Source organism: Lutra lutra, chromosome 18 (assembly GCF_902655055.1).
Source record: "Lutra lutra chromosome 18, mLutLut1.2, whole genome shotgun sequence".
NCBI lineage: Eukaryota > Metazoa > Chordata > Mammalia > Carnivora > Mustelidae > Lutra > Lutra lutra.
This window is the reverse complement of record NC_062295.1, coordinates 30,059,247-30,075,524: the sequence shown is the minus strand read 5'-3', so window position 1 is coordinate 30,075,524 and position 16,278 is coordinate 30,059,247. Positions and strand designations below refer to the sequence as shown.

Genomic DNA, 16,278 nt, shown 5'->3' with positions numbered 1-16,278 from the left:
TGGGCTGAAACAGGCCCTTGGAGGCGCTTAGACACAGTGACAGCGAGTTTTCCCAGTTAGAGCCTCCTCCTGGTGGTTTCAAGTGCTGACCAGCCCTCGAGGCCTTCCTGGGCCCAGCCCTGGCCATAAAGGGCTGCTGCGGAGGGAGGCCGTGTAGCGTGGCTGTTGCCATGGTGCCCCCCACGTTACTCCTCCCTCCCTGCCTGCGTCCCTCCCCCCCACTGCTTTTCCTAGGCCCTCATCTCCAGCCCAGGTGCTCCCCTCCTCCAGGAAGCCTTCTCTCCGCTCCCCCAACAACAGGCCAGCAGAGGTCCCCACCCCCATACAGCTTCAGTACTCCCCTTCCTTGTTGACGTGCTACGTCCTGGCTGTCTGGGGACAAGGATGGGTCTGTTGCTCTGAGCTCAGGCAAAAGTCAGTGCCATCGCATCAGAGAGCCCCGCGGACCCCCTGACCTGGGGTAGCTTCATGCCCTTGCCCCCATTTGCTCTCCCCTTATCGAACCGTCTTTCTTCGCGGCATCCCTGCTGACTGGCCTTCCGTGTTCGATCTGGTGTCACAGCAGGAGAATAGGGCTTTGCCTTGTCCCTGCATGTCCTCATGTTGAAGGCAGAACCTTGCACACGAAAAGAAGGACCGACCGACATGGGTCTGGTCTCCAGAGGGTATGAACCGAACGTGCTCGGACACGTGGCTCTGAACTTGGCCTCTTTGTGTGGAAACAGGGGTGGGGATGCCTGTACAGGATCAAGGTCCCTGACCCCATCCAGGGGGCCGCTGTGCTCTGCCCCAGAGTCAGCCTGCTGCACCCCAAGGTTCGGCCTGACCTTTGCAGCACAGGGCTCGGGAGACAATGCCCGTGGCTTCCTGGCATCCTCTGTTCTCTTTCAGAGAAAGGCCCCGGCGAGGACCCGCGGCCCGAGGAGAGGCCTGTGGAGGGTGAGCCGCCGTCCACCTCCTTCCACCCCATCACCCCATCTCTCCTCCCCTCCCCCGCTCTTCCTCTCCCCAGTGTTTCTGGTTCTGTCCACACCCTCACTCCCCAGCCCCCCGTTTGGAGGTGGGAGTCCTGTGGGCTGCCTAAAGTGGGAGGAGGTTTATCGACCCGTGTTCTAGAATGAGGAGATACCTGGTCAGAGGCACACGTAGCTCTTTCTGGTAAGGGAAATACAGAGCATTTTCCATCTTTATTTTTAGACACGTACCCGCGTCACAAAAGTTTTAAGTCTGGAGTCCGAGCAAGTTGTATTGAGGCCAGAAAGCACAAAATTGGCTTTGGGTCCAACAGCCCTGCTCATTCTCAGGAACAGCGCTCCTTCCCTTCCTGCTCAGTGAGAGTTGAGCAGGAAGAGAGATCAAAGTGGGGATGGGTCTCTTTCCTCTTGGAAGACCTGCCCCTGGAACGGAATGGGAGTGGGTGTGTGAGGAGAGGAAAAGAAGGGTCTTTTCCCTAAACCCAGCCTGACCTCCGTGTGGGGGAGGTTGAAAGTCCACCGCCACCTGGTGGCAGCGTACTCAGTGTACCAGCTTGCCATTCACCCACTAGCTAAGTCACTTCCTGAGCCGGTCTAGAATGACACAGGCTTCGAAAGATCTGTGGTTCTGCTTAGGCGGCAGAATCTTCCAAATCTTTACACCTTAGACCTGATTTTAGAAGCAGACATCTGAGTTCAGAAATTGTGGACCCATCTGGGGGTGCCATTTCTTGAGGAAATAGCTTTCCTGCTACCACCACGACCCCTGCCTTCCCCCATTCCAAGGTCCCAATGCAGGGTCATTCTTGGTGCCGGCAGAGCTGGGACATGAGCTGCGAAGCGGGGTCCTGCTGCCCCCGGGGAGGCCCAGCAGGCTGCCTTTTGCCTTCCAGACAGCCATGGTGACGTGATCCGGCCCTTACGGAAGCAGGTGGAACTGCTTTTCAACACGCGATACGGTGAGCCAGGAGCCGGCTGGGGCCCCGGGCAGCGCACCCTCCCTGCAGCGGCCCTGTTTGCCGAGGGACTTCGGGTCCCTCCTGCTCCCTGTCCTTGGACAAGGCGGGGAGGAGACCGAGGAGCCAGGGCCCACTGGGAAGGGGATGGGGACACCCAGGGGAACCATTCCTCCTGCCACGCGGCCCCTGGCCTTTGCCACCTGCACGCTCCCAGTCGGCCTTGGCCTCGAGTTTGAGAACCTGTTCTGTCCACTGCCGTAGCTGCCCCTCTGTCCTCATGGACACCCTCCTTCGGGGTCCTCAGGAGGACACATGCCAGCAAGACCTTTCCCACTCGAGAGTCCGGGAAAGAGGATGGGGTGGGGCAGGCAGGGGAGGCTGTTCTTTTATTAGGCCCCAGTGGTTTGCTGGGCACTGGCCGGAGGCTTCATGCACGTTCTCCCATCTCACGAAACTCCTGCGTCCTCCTGTCCCATCCCCTCTGAACTCCCGGTCTCTCACCCGCAGGCTGGGGTCACGGTGCCCACCTCTCAGGGTTGGGGGGGGTCAACTCAGCACTGACTCTCGAGGGAGCCCTGCCACCTGCTTCCCCACCCCTACCCCCGCACAGACGCGGGCGGCTGGAGCCGGGGCTTGTGGCCCCCGTAGTCCCGGATGGCCCTACAGCAGCCGTGTCTCCGCAGCCAAGGCCATTGGCATCTCGGAGCCCGTCAAGGTGCCCTACTCCAAGTTCCTGATGCACCCCGAGGAGCTGTTTGTGGTGGGGCTGCCTGAAGGCATCTCCCTCCGTAGGCCCAACTGCTTCGGGGTCGCCAAGCTCCGGAAGATCCTGGAGGCAAGCAACAGCATCCAGTTCGTCATCAAGAGGTGAGGCCCGGCCGTGCCCGCGGTGGGGGGCGGGTCCAGTGCCGGGGAGGAGCGCCAGAGCGCCAGCTTTGTCTTCACGTCGGGGCAGGCTTTTTTGGTGTTTTGGAACAGCGGGGGGTTAGGTAGGGTTTGGCCCCACTTGGGCCAGCGGGAGGTTGCCCGGACCCTGCCTGGGCCTGCCGGACCCAAAGCAACCCGCCCGTTTGTCTCCACGTGGGACGGGAATCTGCCCGCCAGCTACCTCTCCTGGACTGTCCTGCACGTTCTCTGGCCGTGTGTGGGTATCCGGGGCCGGGGGCATCGGGGTGCTGCTGATGGCGATGGCCCCCCAAATTGGGAGATTCGTGGCATACCTTCATGGCGGGTGATGGGGCATGGGGCGGGCAGGGTGCTGTCCCCCGAGGCCCTGGTTTGCACCAGGAGAAACAAGGACGAGGGTGCTCCAAGAGACTCAAATAATGCACCTGGGGTTCCTTCCTGCAGCAAACATGTCTTGAGTTGGCCTGTTTTGTGGGCTAAGACTATCATATAATGTCAGGGAGAGATAAATGCTAGAACTTGGGGTCTGGGGGCAGAGAGGGGCAGGAGGAACCTAAGGTCGCGAGGCATGCTGATATCTGGTGAGAGAGCATTTAGGCAGAGGGAAGAGCAGGTGCAAAGGCCCTGGGGTAGGGCATGGTTGCGTGTTTGAAGGTCCATGATACACTGGTATGGCTGTGCACAGTGAGTGAGGGAAGGGTGGTAAAGCCCAGGAGGGAGCAGGGTTCGGATCACGGAGGGTCTCGGCCTGGCTGAAAGTTTGGATTTTATTTTACATTTAATGAGAACTCACTGAAAGATTCCAAGGAGACTATGACATGATCTGGTCTTTTTTTTTTTTTTTTTTTTTCTCTTGCTGTGAGATAGAAGGGGACCTTGGGGTTGTGGGCAGGGCGGAAGAAGGACCAAGGAGGAGGCTTTGCGCTGGCCCCGGGGATAAGCTGGCGGCTTGGTGAGAAGTCACTTTCGGGCCGTGTTCTGAAGATGGGCTGTCAGAATTCGCTGATACATCGGATATGGGGTGTGCAAGAAAGGGGGGTCTGAATGGTTCGGGGTCGAGGCTGAGCACCTGGGGCGGCAGTGATGCCATTCTCTGAGATGGCGGGTGCAGGAGAAGGCCGCGATCTGGAGTGGGGTCAGATGTCTGTTGTGCCTGTGGGGCCTGGGGCCTTCCGGGGGCGGCAGGGGATGGCAGGTGGATAATGGGACTCACCACCCCCCACCCCCGCTCAGGGGAGAAGCTGGGGCCGGGACAGGACGTTGGGAGCAGAATGTCCTGAACATCCAGATTCAGGGGGGCCATGCCACATGGGGGCCGCGTGCCTCATCTGTCCTCCGAGCCAAGAACCAGGAGCACTCGGGCGGCCGGTGGCAGGAGCCCGGCTCCCGCATAGCCTCATGGGCTGACCTTTCTCTCATCGTTCAGTGAAGACGCAGCTTCCCGCTCCTGTGCTCACGAGCATTTTTCACCACTTTATGCTTAGAAAGGGAGGTGGGTTAGCCCGGTGACTCTCCGGCGGACTTGAGAGGCCGCCTCCTGGGTCCGAGTCCGGACCTCCCGCTCTTCCCCGTGACCTTGGGCAGCTTGCTCTCAGGGCCTGTTAACCAGGAAGCACCATAGCATGTCCCAGAGTGACAGTGGGGGTCACGGCTCAGCGAAGGGCCTGGCCCGCTCCAAGTACCCCATCGTGACAGCCTTTTTTTTTTTTTTTCCTAACATCGGGTTTATTTAATGACATTCAGTAAAACTCCCAGTTTTAGGTGTACACTTACCCATTTGAACGTTGACGAGCTCATGCGTCCTATAACCGCCACCGCCCTGAAGATACGGGCCGCTCTCATGATGTACTGTATGGTGACTAACGTAACATGATCAAAAATAAATCAATAAAAATTTAATTTAATTTAAAAAAGAAGAAAAGAGACGAGACAGCCCTGTCCTCCCCAAAACCTTCCCTTGTGTCCCTTGGCGACCGCCGCTCTCTCTTCTGCCGTCGCTTTGCCTTTTCCAGAACGTTCTACAGGTGCCATGATTCAGCTGCTGCCTTTTGAGTTGGCTTCTCTCACTTAGCTTTTGAGATTCATTCGTGTGGTTGCCTGGATGAGGATCTCATGTCTTTAAAAATAGATCCGTTTTAAGGAGTAAGTTTCACTGACTTCAGCCTCCAGAAAGCCAGGCAAGGACGAGGGCTCACATAGGAGAACGCCATGAGCTTTGCTGGGTGCGGTGTTTGGTGGGGGAAGGGGGTGGTCTCGCTGGGTGATTCTGAGAGATTTGGGTCCTTCGTGTGTTTTGTTATTTCTCATTTTAAAGTCCAGCAGAAAAATGAAATTGAATTTAAAAAATAAAAACCGGGGCGCCTGGGTGGCTCAGTGGGTTAAGCCGCTGCCTTCGGCTCAGGTCATGATCTCAGGGTCCTGGGATCGAGCCCCGCATCGGGCTCTCTGCTCAGCAGGGAGCCTGCTTCCTCCTCTCTCTCTGCCTGCTTGTGATCTCTCTGTCAAATAAATAAATAAAATCTTTAAAAAAATAAATAAATAAAAAATAAAAACCATGGGGCACCTGGGTGGCTCAGTGGGTTAAAACCTCCGCCTGCCTCTCTGCCTGCGTGTGATCTCTGTCTGTCAAATAAATAAATAAAATCGTAAAAAAAAATTTAAAAAAAAACAACAGCAGAAAATACCGTTAAACGGATATTTGGCACCAAAGAGCTGCTTGTCACCGATCCTACTGTAGAGAAGGGCGCCTTTGGGCAGGGGCGACATAAGCGTTCTGGGATCAGGTAGAAGCACAGCTGCGTCCACTACTGCCTGAGTGTACCGAAAACCGGGGATGGGCTTACTTTGAGACTGAATGTTGGGGCACGTGAGTTCCATTTCGATAGGGATATGCATCGATCTCCTGGATACACGTGTGCACGTGCATACTGGCCTGACGGGGCTTCTGTAACGAGGCATCAGGGATGGGAGCGGCTTCCACAACGGAAACGTGTTTCTTACCGTTCTGGGGGCTGGAAGTCCAAGGTCAAGGTGGTGGCAGGTTTGGCCTCTCCCGACACCGGTCCCCTTCACTGTGCCTCCCAAGTGGCCTTTTCTCCATGTGCACACATCCCTGGTGTCTCTTTCCATAGGACCTAATCTCCTCTTCTTAGAAGGGCACCCGGCCCGGAACGAGGGCCCCTCTGTTGGCCTCATTGAATTTTAACCACCTGTTTAAAGACCCCATCTCCAGATACAGGCACATTCCGAGGTCCTGGACGGTCAGGGCTTTGACATATGAAATTTGGAGGAGACACAGTTCAGCCTGTAAAAATATAGAATTGGGGGCGCCTGGGTGGCTCAGTGGGTTGGGCCGCTGCCTTCGGCTCAGGTCATGATCCCAGGTCCTGGGTTCGAGCCCCACGTCGGGCTTTCTGCTCAGCGGGGAGCCTGCTTCCTCCTCTCTCTCTGCCTGCCTCTCTGCCTGCTTGTGATTTCTCTCTGTCAAATAAATAAATAAAATCTTTAAAAATATATATATATAGAATTGACCCAGGGTGCCTGGGTGGTTTAGTCATTAAGCATCGGCCTTCGGCTCAGGTCATGATCCCAGAGCCCCGCATCAGGCTCCCTGCTCAACAGGAAGCCTGCTTCTCCCTCTCCCTCTCCCCCTGCCTGTGTTCCCTCTCTCGCTGTGTCTCTCTCTGTCAAACAAATAAATTAAAATCCACCTTGGAACCATATGGGGGTTAGGAGTGCTGCCCCCTCCGTGCCCCTTTGTAGTTGAAAATTCACATAAAACTTCTGACTCCCCACAAACCTAGCTATTTAGACCTGAAACAAACATAACGTTCTGTGTCCACTGTAAGCAGATTAGGGGCACCTGGGTGGCTCAGTGGGTTGAGCATCTGCCTTTGGCTCAGGTCATGATCTCGGGGTCCTGGGATCGAGCCCCGTGTCGGGCTACATGCTTGATAGTGGGTCTGCTTGAGATTCCTTCTCCCCCTGCCCCTTCCCTTCTCTCTAAAATAAATAAATCAATCTTCAAAGAAGGAAAAAAACCTCTTAACTCCTGATAACCTACTGTTGCCCAAAAGCCTAACCGATAACACAGTCGATTGACATGTCTTTTTTTTTTTTTTAAGATTATTTATTTATTTATTTGACACACAGAGAGAGATCACAAGTAGGCAGAGAGGCAGGGAGAGAGAGGAGGAAGCAGGCTCCCTGCTGAGCAGAGAGCCGGATGCGGGGCTCGATCCCAGGACCCCGGGATCATGACCTGAGCCGAAGGCAGAGGCTTTACCCACTGAGCCACCCAGGCGCCCCTGACGTGTCTTTTATATGTTACATATGTAACATACTGTATTATTACAATAAGGTAAACTAGGAAAAAGGAAATGTGAAAAGAAACTATAAAGAAGAGAAAAGGCATTTATAGTCCTGTATTGAGGAAACCATGCCTGTACGTTGGCTCGCACAGTTCCGACCCGTGTTGAACGGTCAGCTGCATGTTTATGTGTGTGAGAAACTCCTATGGGAGACATCACTCCCTGATTGTCACTTTCTTTCTTTCTTTCTCTTTTTTAAATATTTTCTTTATTTACTTGACTGAGAGAGATCACAAGCAGGCAGAGAGGCAGGGGGAGAGAGAGAGGAGGAAGCAGGCTCCCCACGAGCAGAGAGCCTGATATGGGGCTCTATCCCAGGACCTGGCATCATGACCCGAGCTGAAGGCAGAGGCTTTAACCCACTGAGCCTCCCAGGCGTCCCTGATTGTCACTCTTTCTGAGTTCCGCCTCCTTCTAAACAATATTCCAGACAACCACAACCAATTACAGGTGGCACAAAGTCAATTTAAACCTTCTAAACCTCCAGTTGAAAAGCGTTCTTTACCCCAGTCCTTGAACCTGCATGCCAAGTTGTCATCTTCTGTGCCTCCTGGGGAGAGGGGCCCTTGCTTTCATTCAGTTCTCCGAAGTTAAGAAACCCTTTGGAAGTTGAAAATCACGCGTGGATTCACACGGACAGGGGACGGCTACCCAGGGAAGTCGTGGTAGAAGGTTCTGGCTTGTGCGGTGCTGCTGCGTGTTCTGATAATGACCACCGGGTGTTAGCAGGCCCTGGCTGCAAGTTCAGGGTTCCCTGGGCCGCCCACGCTTCTGAGCAGCGGCCTCAGAATCCTTCCCGGGGCTCAGTAATTAGCTAAAACACTTCACAGAACTGAACAGAACACTTTCACAGGAAAGCGTTGTATTACTGTTACAGTTTTATATCAAGGATTCTGTAATCAAGACAAGCCAGACAGAGACGTGAAAGTCAAGGTCCCCATGGTATCAGGACATGTCACCCTCGAGCACCGAGCTTCCGTGCCCATGGTCTTTATTGGGATTCGCGCTTGCTCGGGTCATTGGCTAAGTGACTGAGCTCCGTCTGCGGCCCCCTCCCCACCCCAGAAATCAGGAGGGTGGGCGGACATCGGGTGACCTAAAGCCCCCGTCCTCTGATCGCAGGGTCTGGGTTCCAGAATCCCGAGTCACCTCATTAGCATAAACTTAGCTGTGATCCCAGGGTCCCACCAGGAATAAGAACTCGGATATTCCTGTCCCCTCGAGAAATACCAAAGGTGAGAGTTTATGTCCCAGGACGCAGGGACAAGGACGAAACTCTTTATTATATATAGTACTATATAGTACTGACTCTAAGTGCCCTGTTTTCCCTGCAGACTTGTCGAGCTAGGGTAGGCCTGTCCGCTCCAAGAGAGGGAGGCATGGTCTGGAATCTGTGGCAGGCTGAGGGCATTGGGGGTGCCACGCAGGCCAGAGGAAGGCGGACAGGGGACGATGGGGTGGGACAGGTAGTAGAACCACTCCTTCAGATCTCCTGAAGGGTGTCGCCGGACAGGGGTGCTGGACTAGGGTCTGTGGGTGAGGCTGTTGGACAGGTAATGAGCTTCCCGTCACAGGGGTAGCCGAGCAGTGGCACAGAGGAGACCGGGCCTAAAAGGGAGACCAAAGGCCGGACTCTGAAGGCATATACCTCCCCCAGGCGAGGGGGCCAGTGGATGAGGACTTGGTGCCTCTCCTGGCAGCGGGCACCTGGGTATCTGCCCAGAGCTGGGCTCACAGGGCCCGAGGGATGAGGGAGGAGGCGCAGCCCCGGCCTGGAGCACGGCCTCAGGAGCTGGAAAAGGCCTCAGACTGCGTGTAGAACCCTCCACACACACACTCCCTCTCCCCCTTCTCCTTGTGGGGAAACTGAGGCCCAGAAAGTGGAGACCGGCATCCCCACTGTCCCCTGCACGAGTCAGGAGCAGAGCAGGCCTTGAGGGACCCCTGCCCCTCCCTGCTGCATGGCCATGGGCACCTCGCTCACCTCCTCAACGCCTGTGTCCTCACCCGGTAAATGCGGCGATGGAAACAGTTCACGCCTCCAGCATGTCAGGAGGGCACCGGAAATCTGGGAAGGGCTTTGTGCGGTCTTGAGATACAGATGTGAGTGGAAAGCGGGGGTTGGTCCCCAAGGCCCTGACTCCCGAGTGACACGGCAGCTCTGAGGTGTCCCCCAGAAACCCCGGACCTTGCCTGCCCCTCCGAGATCTTGCCACATGGTCAGCCCCGGCTGCTTCACGCTGGCCCCGTGGGCAGCGTCCCCTTGGTCTGGGTCGGGCCGCCGTCCCTCTGGGCTCAATCCTCAGAGCCCCCCAATCTCAGGCGTGGGTCTGCAGGACAGGTGTGGGGGCTCAGGTGGAGGGGGGAAGGGATGGGGGGACCCCAGAGCTGGGAGGGCCTGTACAGGGAGGCCCAGAGGGACCTGAGCGATTGTCCCTTCGTGGTGTTTTCCAGGCCTGAGCTGCTCACCGAGGGAGTCAAAGAGCCCATCACGGACAGCCAAGGTACCCCGGGCAGGGTCACGGGCAGAGGCGCCAGCCGGCTGTGGGAGGGGTCCCAGCTCTGCCCCCATCCCTCATCCTTCCTCTAGCCTAGTCCCGCCTCCCGGCGCCCCCCGCCGCCCTCCCTGTCGGGTTTCCCCCCCACAGATACCATCTCCCTCCGGGGGTCCCAGGAGCTGGCTGCTCACCCTGGCTTCTCTCCCCCTCCCCCCGCCCCCAGAGAGGGATTCCGGGGACCCTCTTGTGGACGAAAGCCTGAAGAGACAGGGTTTTCAAGGTAAGGTTGCAGCTCAGGATGGGGTCAGCTGTCCCAGCGCCGTGACCTCGACCTGGCTTGGGTTTGGAGGGCCAGACTGGGGGTGGGGGGAGGGGCTGGCCCCCGACGTCGGGGCCTGGGGGTCTGAATGAGGCCGGCTGGCAGGTGGGGCAGGAGGAAGAGGCTCCAGGAGGGCGTGGGGGGGGCGGCAGGGCACAGGACTTGGCCCACTGTCCGTCCGGCCCGCTCTGTATTGGGCCGTCAGCATCTCCTGGATGGCCAAAGCCAACGGCAGGCGAGGGCCCCGAGGGCGGGGCTCTGTGGAGGAGAACATCGCCGGCCAAGAAGGGCCGAGAGGCAGGGAGAAGGATGGGTGGAAGGTAGGAGAAGCTTGCAGCAGTGCAGGCGGTGGGCAGGCAGGAGAGACAGAGGAGGAGGAGGAGGAGGAGGAGACAGAAGCAGGAGGTCCGTGTGTGGGGGGGACAGCTCCGGGGGTGGCCACACGTCCCCGAGGCCAGGTCGTTCCCCAGGTGGCCCCTGGCTGGTCCCTGGGGCTCTGAGGAGGGGGAGAGAGGTCAGCAAGACCAGCGACAGGAAGGGCCAGCCCAGAGAGCGGGGCGCCCAGAGATGGTACCCAGATCCCGGAGGGGTGGCTGCTCCCCGCCCCGTCGCTCTCTCTGTTGCCCCCCGGGCAGCTGGAAGTGGCTGCCATGAGGGACCCCCTGGCTTCCAGCCCACCCGCGGCTCCTCATAGCCTCACAGCAGACTGGGGTCCTCACCACACCCGCCCACCCTAGCAGCCTTGGGGACCCTCCCTCCTTCCCTCCCCTTTCTGACTCCCCAGGCAGTGCCAGGCTGCAGTCTCTCGAGGTCAGGGGCCCATCTGGGGCCCCCATGGCATGGCTGGCACGTGGGCTCCTTAGACAATGCCCCCGGCTCGGGGAGTGACCTGGGGTGGCCCTCCCCACTGGCCCCCCCAAACCCCAGAACCTGCTCCCCGCTTGTGGGGCCTCTTATCTCCCAGGCTTATTCACTGCTTTGGTGGTTTTCAAATGCCGACAGTTAACTTCATTTCTCCACTCACGGCTGTTGGCACAACTCTGTGCGTCCTTTCTCCATCTAGACGGTCCTTCTGAGGGACTCTGAGGGGCCCACTCCGAGGGTCTGATAATTGCCCAAGAGGGACCTCCCTACCCTTAGAAAATCACCTCCCTTAAAAGTCCCCAAGTGCCTTTTAATTTAACATCCCTGACCCATAATTGTTTCTCCCTTTGCAGAAAATTATGACGCTCGACTGTCACGCATCGACATCGCCAACACACTGAGGGAGCAAGTCCAGGATCTGTTCAATAAGAAATACGGTGAGCCCTGGGGTGCCCAGGTGGCAGGGAGGTGCCCACCATGGGAGGAGAGGTGGGAACTTTCTGCTCGTAGCCGTGGTCACTTCTGGGAAAACCAGGGACTCACTCACAGACATTTCCTGTGCTCCTACTATGTGCCAGACACTGGGGAAACAGCAGTGAAGGAAACGGAGGCCCTGCCCTCTTGGGCCCCATAGGCCAGGGAGGTGAGACAGACCTTCAGTCACCACACACACAATCTGATAACGACAAGGGCCTGTTCCACCATTTCACAGGAAAAGAGCAAAGCTGCTCAGGAGAGACTAACTTGGATTAGGGAGGGAGCCAGGGAGGCCTCTTTAAAGAAAGAACTGAAGGGTGGGTAAGGAGTTCATCTTGCTGAGAAGGAAGGGCAGGCCTGCTAAGGTAATAGCATGTGCAAAGGCCCTGGGGCTTGTCCTAGGAAGGGACCCAAGGCTGAAGTGGGGACGTGGGGCTGGAGGAGCGGGGCCCTGTAGAGGTGGCCAGGACACAGACCCCGTCCCCTAGGCCCTTCAAAGGAAACTTGGTCTCGCTTTTGTGTTTTGTTGGGAGGACTCAAGCGACAGAAGGCACTCTAGTTTTAAAGTGTCTTCCTGGCTGCCCACGAGGAAGGTGAACAGGGGCAAGAGGGCAGGGCTGGGCTACTGGCTTGGAGCCGGAGCGACGACAGGCTGGCCGGGCCCCAGCAGGGGTGCCGGAGAATGGTGGATGGAATGGAGGAAAGCTACAGAGGTCGACTTGGAGGTGCCCAGCTGGTGGGGAGCAGGACGGCGAAGGGGGCCGAGGCCTCCCATTGAGTCTGACTTGAAGAAAACAGGCTCGTGTGGTTCAGGTGCTTTATGGCCTCAAGTAACAAAAATAAACACTCCAGCTGCCCCAGCCAAGGTGTTGGTTGGCTCCTGGCTCAGCTCCTAAGACCATAGACCAGACCAGACCAAACCCAGCCGCCTAAAGAACAGTGGCCATTATTCTTCCTCGTGGTGTCCGTGAGTCAGGAGTCTCTGGGAGCGGTTCGGGGTGGCTGTCCTTCAGAGTCTGTCCTGGGGTCGTAGTCGGAAGGTGGCTGAAGCTGGGGTCACCTTGACAGCTCCTCGCTCACGTGGGATCGCTGGACCAGGGAAAGAGCTGGCATGGAAAGAGCAGGGCTGCTCAGGCCTCTGTCCCTGTTTCCATGCCGTCTCCCCATGTGGACTCCCCATCCCCAGCCCAGCAACTCCAAGGTGGCTGGATTTGCCAGCCAGGTGGGAGCCGTCACCTTTGAGAGCCTCCGTGGTCCTTTGTTGGTGGAGGTGATTACAAAGTCCTGCCTAGGGTCAAGAGGAGGGGACATAGGTCCAGTTCTCCATGGGGAGTGTCGATGACACTAAAAGGAGCCTGTGGTTTGGGACGAATGTTGGTGCAGCTATCTCTGGGCAGTATCATCGGCCAGAGCTCACAGCCTGGAAATTCCAGCAGTAGATCCGTCTTCAGGATCAGCTTGATCCAGCAGTTCCAAGATCTCCTTGGTGTCTTTCCACCAGGTGGACATCAGTCTCAGGCTGGCTTCCCTCTTGGTGGCAAAATGGCCACAGCAGGTTGTGCTATCCCACCTACACCCTGAGGAAGGAAGGAGAGGGCTGGCTGTCTCACAGGCTTTCTCCAGAGAGTAGGGTTTTTCCTCCTGGAATTCCTTGAGCCCCTCCCTTGTTTCTCATTGGCCCCCATTGAGTCACATGTCCATTCCTCATCCAATCCCTGTGGCAGGGAAACACCACATGCTCACTGGGTGATCGCGACCTATCACCATGACGAGGGACAGAGGCAGGGATAGAGCATGGGCCTGACAGGTGGACATCCAAACGGTCAGCTAGAGAGAAGGGGCAGTGCCCTCACCAAGGGGGGGAAGGTTGACGGGGAGAGGATGGGTGCCATCTTGGATGTCTTGCAAAGACCCATAGGCAAGTGGGGATCCAGTCTACTGTTTAGGCCAGGGGGGCAGAGGAGTCAAAAAGAGGACCCAGACCAAGGCCAAGGAGCCCTGGTGTTTAGAGGTCAGGTTCAGGCGGAGCAGAGTGACCGGAAAGAGTGGAAATCCTGAAAGTACGGGGCCATGGACATCAAGGGGAGGGCTTCAGGGAGGGGAGCGTGGTCATCTGTGCCGAACTATGTCGAGAGAAGGGCGGGTGTCTACTGGATTTGGCCACGCGGAGGCCATCCGTCATTGTAGCAAGGGCCAGCAGAGAAGTAAGAAGTGGAGACAGCGGTGCTATTTTTTCATCTCAAAAAGGATCTCTTAGCCATCGCATATGACCTCGTCAGCAGCACAGTCAGGATAAAGAATTAAAAACAGGCTGCAGATCCATCAAGACGGAGTAGGAACAGTCGCCAGGGCTCGGGGAGAGACCGCTGATGGCCGCAGGGTTTCTCCCCGGAGTGATGAATGTGTCCTGGACCTAGCTAGTGGTGAGACTTGAACAACCTCGTGTGTGCTCTGGAACCCCCTGGATCATACACTTTAAAATGGTCAGCTTTATGGTATTGAAATTATATCTCAATGAAAAAAAAAAAAACAAACAGGCTGGAATGATGGCCAGAAGTCAAGGGTCCTAAGAAACCACCGAGATTCTGTCAGTGGTGGATACAGATGACAGATGAGGCTCTGAGTTTCCTGGGAGCCAGAGCAAAAAGGAAAATGAGTCCGGTGTTACCAGTCCCGGTGTCCTTGAGATAAAAACCAGTTTCTTGCCCAGAGAAGGCTCAGCTCCTCACACTGAGACAGGTGGAGATTTCTGCATCGTGTCCTCATAAAGAAGACACGTCATCCCCCCTGCCAACGCGGGGGATGACGCTCTCAGTGAGCCCCTTGGACGGATGGCAGGGAGTCCCTTCCCTCTGACCAGGAGGGACCCCGAACACAGTCTGTCCTCAGGCGGGGCAGGTCCCGGCGGTGCTGACGGAGGGTCAGGCGTTGTAGGGAAGGGCCAGCCACGCCCACAGGTCCCATCCTCCACCCGGAGAGACCAAGGAACCTAAGCCACTGTCCTCCCCGTGGCCAAAGCCTCATGTGCCTGCCTGTTCCTCAGCCCTGCGTGGACACACTCGGCACCCCTGCACGACCCGCCCCCTAACTCCCGGCCCCACACCGATCGTCCCTTCCCACGGGGCTACACGCCAGCCCGCTTACCCCCCCAACCCCACACGCACGCCTTCCCATCACATTTGCAACCCCACGTCCACACACCAGCCCTGCTCTGGCTCCTGACGACACACACTCCGTCCCTCTTCCACAGGAGAAGCCCTGGGCATCAAGTACCCCGTCCAGGTCCCCTACAAGCGGATCAAGAGTAACCCTGGCTCGGTGATCATCGAGGGGCTCCCCCCGGGAATCCCGTTTCGAAAGCCCTGCACCTTTGGCTCCCAGAACCTGGAGAGGATCCTCGCCGTGGCTGACAAGATCAAGTTCACGGTCACCAGGTACTCAGGGGAAGGGTGAAGAGGCCAGACCAGTATGAGCAGGGCCCTGAGCCTTTCATGTGATCTGGTCCTGCCTTGTTCCGCTCTCCGGTGCCATCCTGGGTCACAGGTTGGAGGAGGGGGTGCAGAAGGGTGACTGCAGGCCAGCCAGGGTGCAGGGAACCCCACGTCAGCCCCCACAGCAGAGCGGTGGCCTTCCTGTCACCTCCTACCCGACCTGCCTACAGCTCCCACTCACTGCCCTTCCAGCCCCTGGGAGAGGCAGTCAGCCCACTTCAGAGGGGAGGACAGGGAGACAGGTGATTTGCCTGGGGTCCTGGAGCCAGCAGGAGGCCCCGGTCCCCTCCCGCACAGCACACTACCATGTTGTCACTGTACCCGGCTGAGCAACGAGTCCCTGGGCAGCTTGTCAAAATGCCGTCCTGAGACAGCCCGTGTGGTGTGGGCCCCAGACATTTCTGCAGAGCTCCCCAGTTCCTCCCTGATACTCCCATCTCCGTTTCTCTTCCAGGCCTTTTCAAGGACTCATCCCAAAGCCTGGTAAGAGGCACTGGCTGTGGGGGGGCCGCTTGGCGTGGGAGGCCGGCCGCCGTGCTGGGGGCCAGAGGCCGGAGCCCCGGCTTACTGTGGGACGCCAGGCCCTGCCCTTCTCTTCTCCCACCTCCTCTGGGCACCGGCCCCAGGTGGGAGGAGGAAGGCCACAGCGGAACCTCGGGCCGAGAAAAGGGGGACGGCGGGGCACGGTGACTTGCGTGTTCACCCAGCCAGGGTTCAGGAGGGAGGGGCTGGGCCGGGTCCGTGCCCTCCGCTCCTGATGAAGGGACCTGGTTGACCTCAGTGTGTGTGTGAGCTTGGTGGTGGGTGGTTCGTAATCGCAGAGGGAGGGGTTTCTGCATGAGGACCCCCCAGACTTGGGTGCGTGCTTCCTCAGCCTCAGACAGCAAGCTGTCTCTCCTGACCGCCTTTCAAGGCCCCTGCCGCCTTCGTTTCCTCCGTGGGCTGTGTCCTGGCCCTCCCAAGGCCTGAAGGAGAGGGGCGCCTAGCTGGCTCCGTCGGTAGAGCACGTGACCCTTGATCTTGGGGTTGTGAGTTCACACCCCGTATTGGACATAGAGATTACCCAAAAAAAGACCAGAAAACCCTGAATGAGCAGAGACTGTCCCTGTCCCTGCGGGGGCAACATAACTGCCTCGGGAGCCCTCTGGGCTGCCGGAGGTCTCCAGGGCTGACGCTGCCTATGCTGAGTTCTTGACCCCAGAGCCTGTGCATGGAGAGACGGGAAGCCTTGCAGCCTTGCCCAGGCCCAGGCCCCATCCCTGCAGAGGGAGAGCGGAAATGCAGTGAGCATCTGTGTGCCCCCAGCCCCTCCTTCAGGAAGGCAGGGTCCTTGTGGGGGCCTGAGCGTGTAGGGGCCTTGGGGTGGATGGCAGACACAATCGTTAATGAGCTTGCCGAGCAGGAAAGGAATTCAGTTCTG

General features: G+C 57.7%; 1 protein-coding gene across 5 annotated transcripts in view; it reads left to right on the top strand.

Moving 5' to 3' along the window:
* The window catches only part of GTF2IRD1 (GTF2I repeat domain containing 1), a 96,184-nt gene that overhangs the window by 56,621 nt on the left and 23,285 nt on the right, over positions 1-16,278 (top strand). For 3 of the 5 annotated variants that reach the window (XM_047713891.1, XM_047713887.1, XM_047713892.1), the window contains exons 15-22: positions 841-939; positions 1,868-1,933; positions 2,617-2,800; positions 9,664-9,713; positions 9,931-9,987; positions 11,244-11,327; positions 14,618-14,801; positions 15,313-15,341. In XM_047713891.1, the coding sequence (XP_047569847.1) occupies positions 841-939; positions 1,868-1,933; positions 2,617-2,800; positions 9,664-9,713; positions 9,931-9,987; positions 11,244-11,327; positions 14,618-14,801; positions 15,313-15,341 (753 nt within the window). The remainder of the gene's footprint in view (positions 1-840; positions 940-1,867; positions 1,934-2,616; positions 2,801-9,663; positions 9,714-9,930; positions 9,988-11,243; positions 11,328-14,617; positions 14,802-15,312; positions 15,342-16,278) is intronic. The other 2 variants (XM_047713888.1, XM_047713890.1) reach the window with 2 other exon arrangements.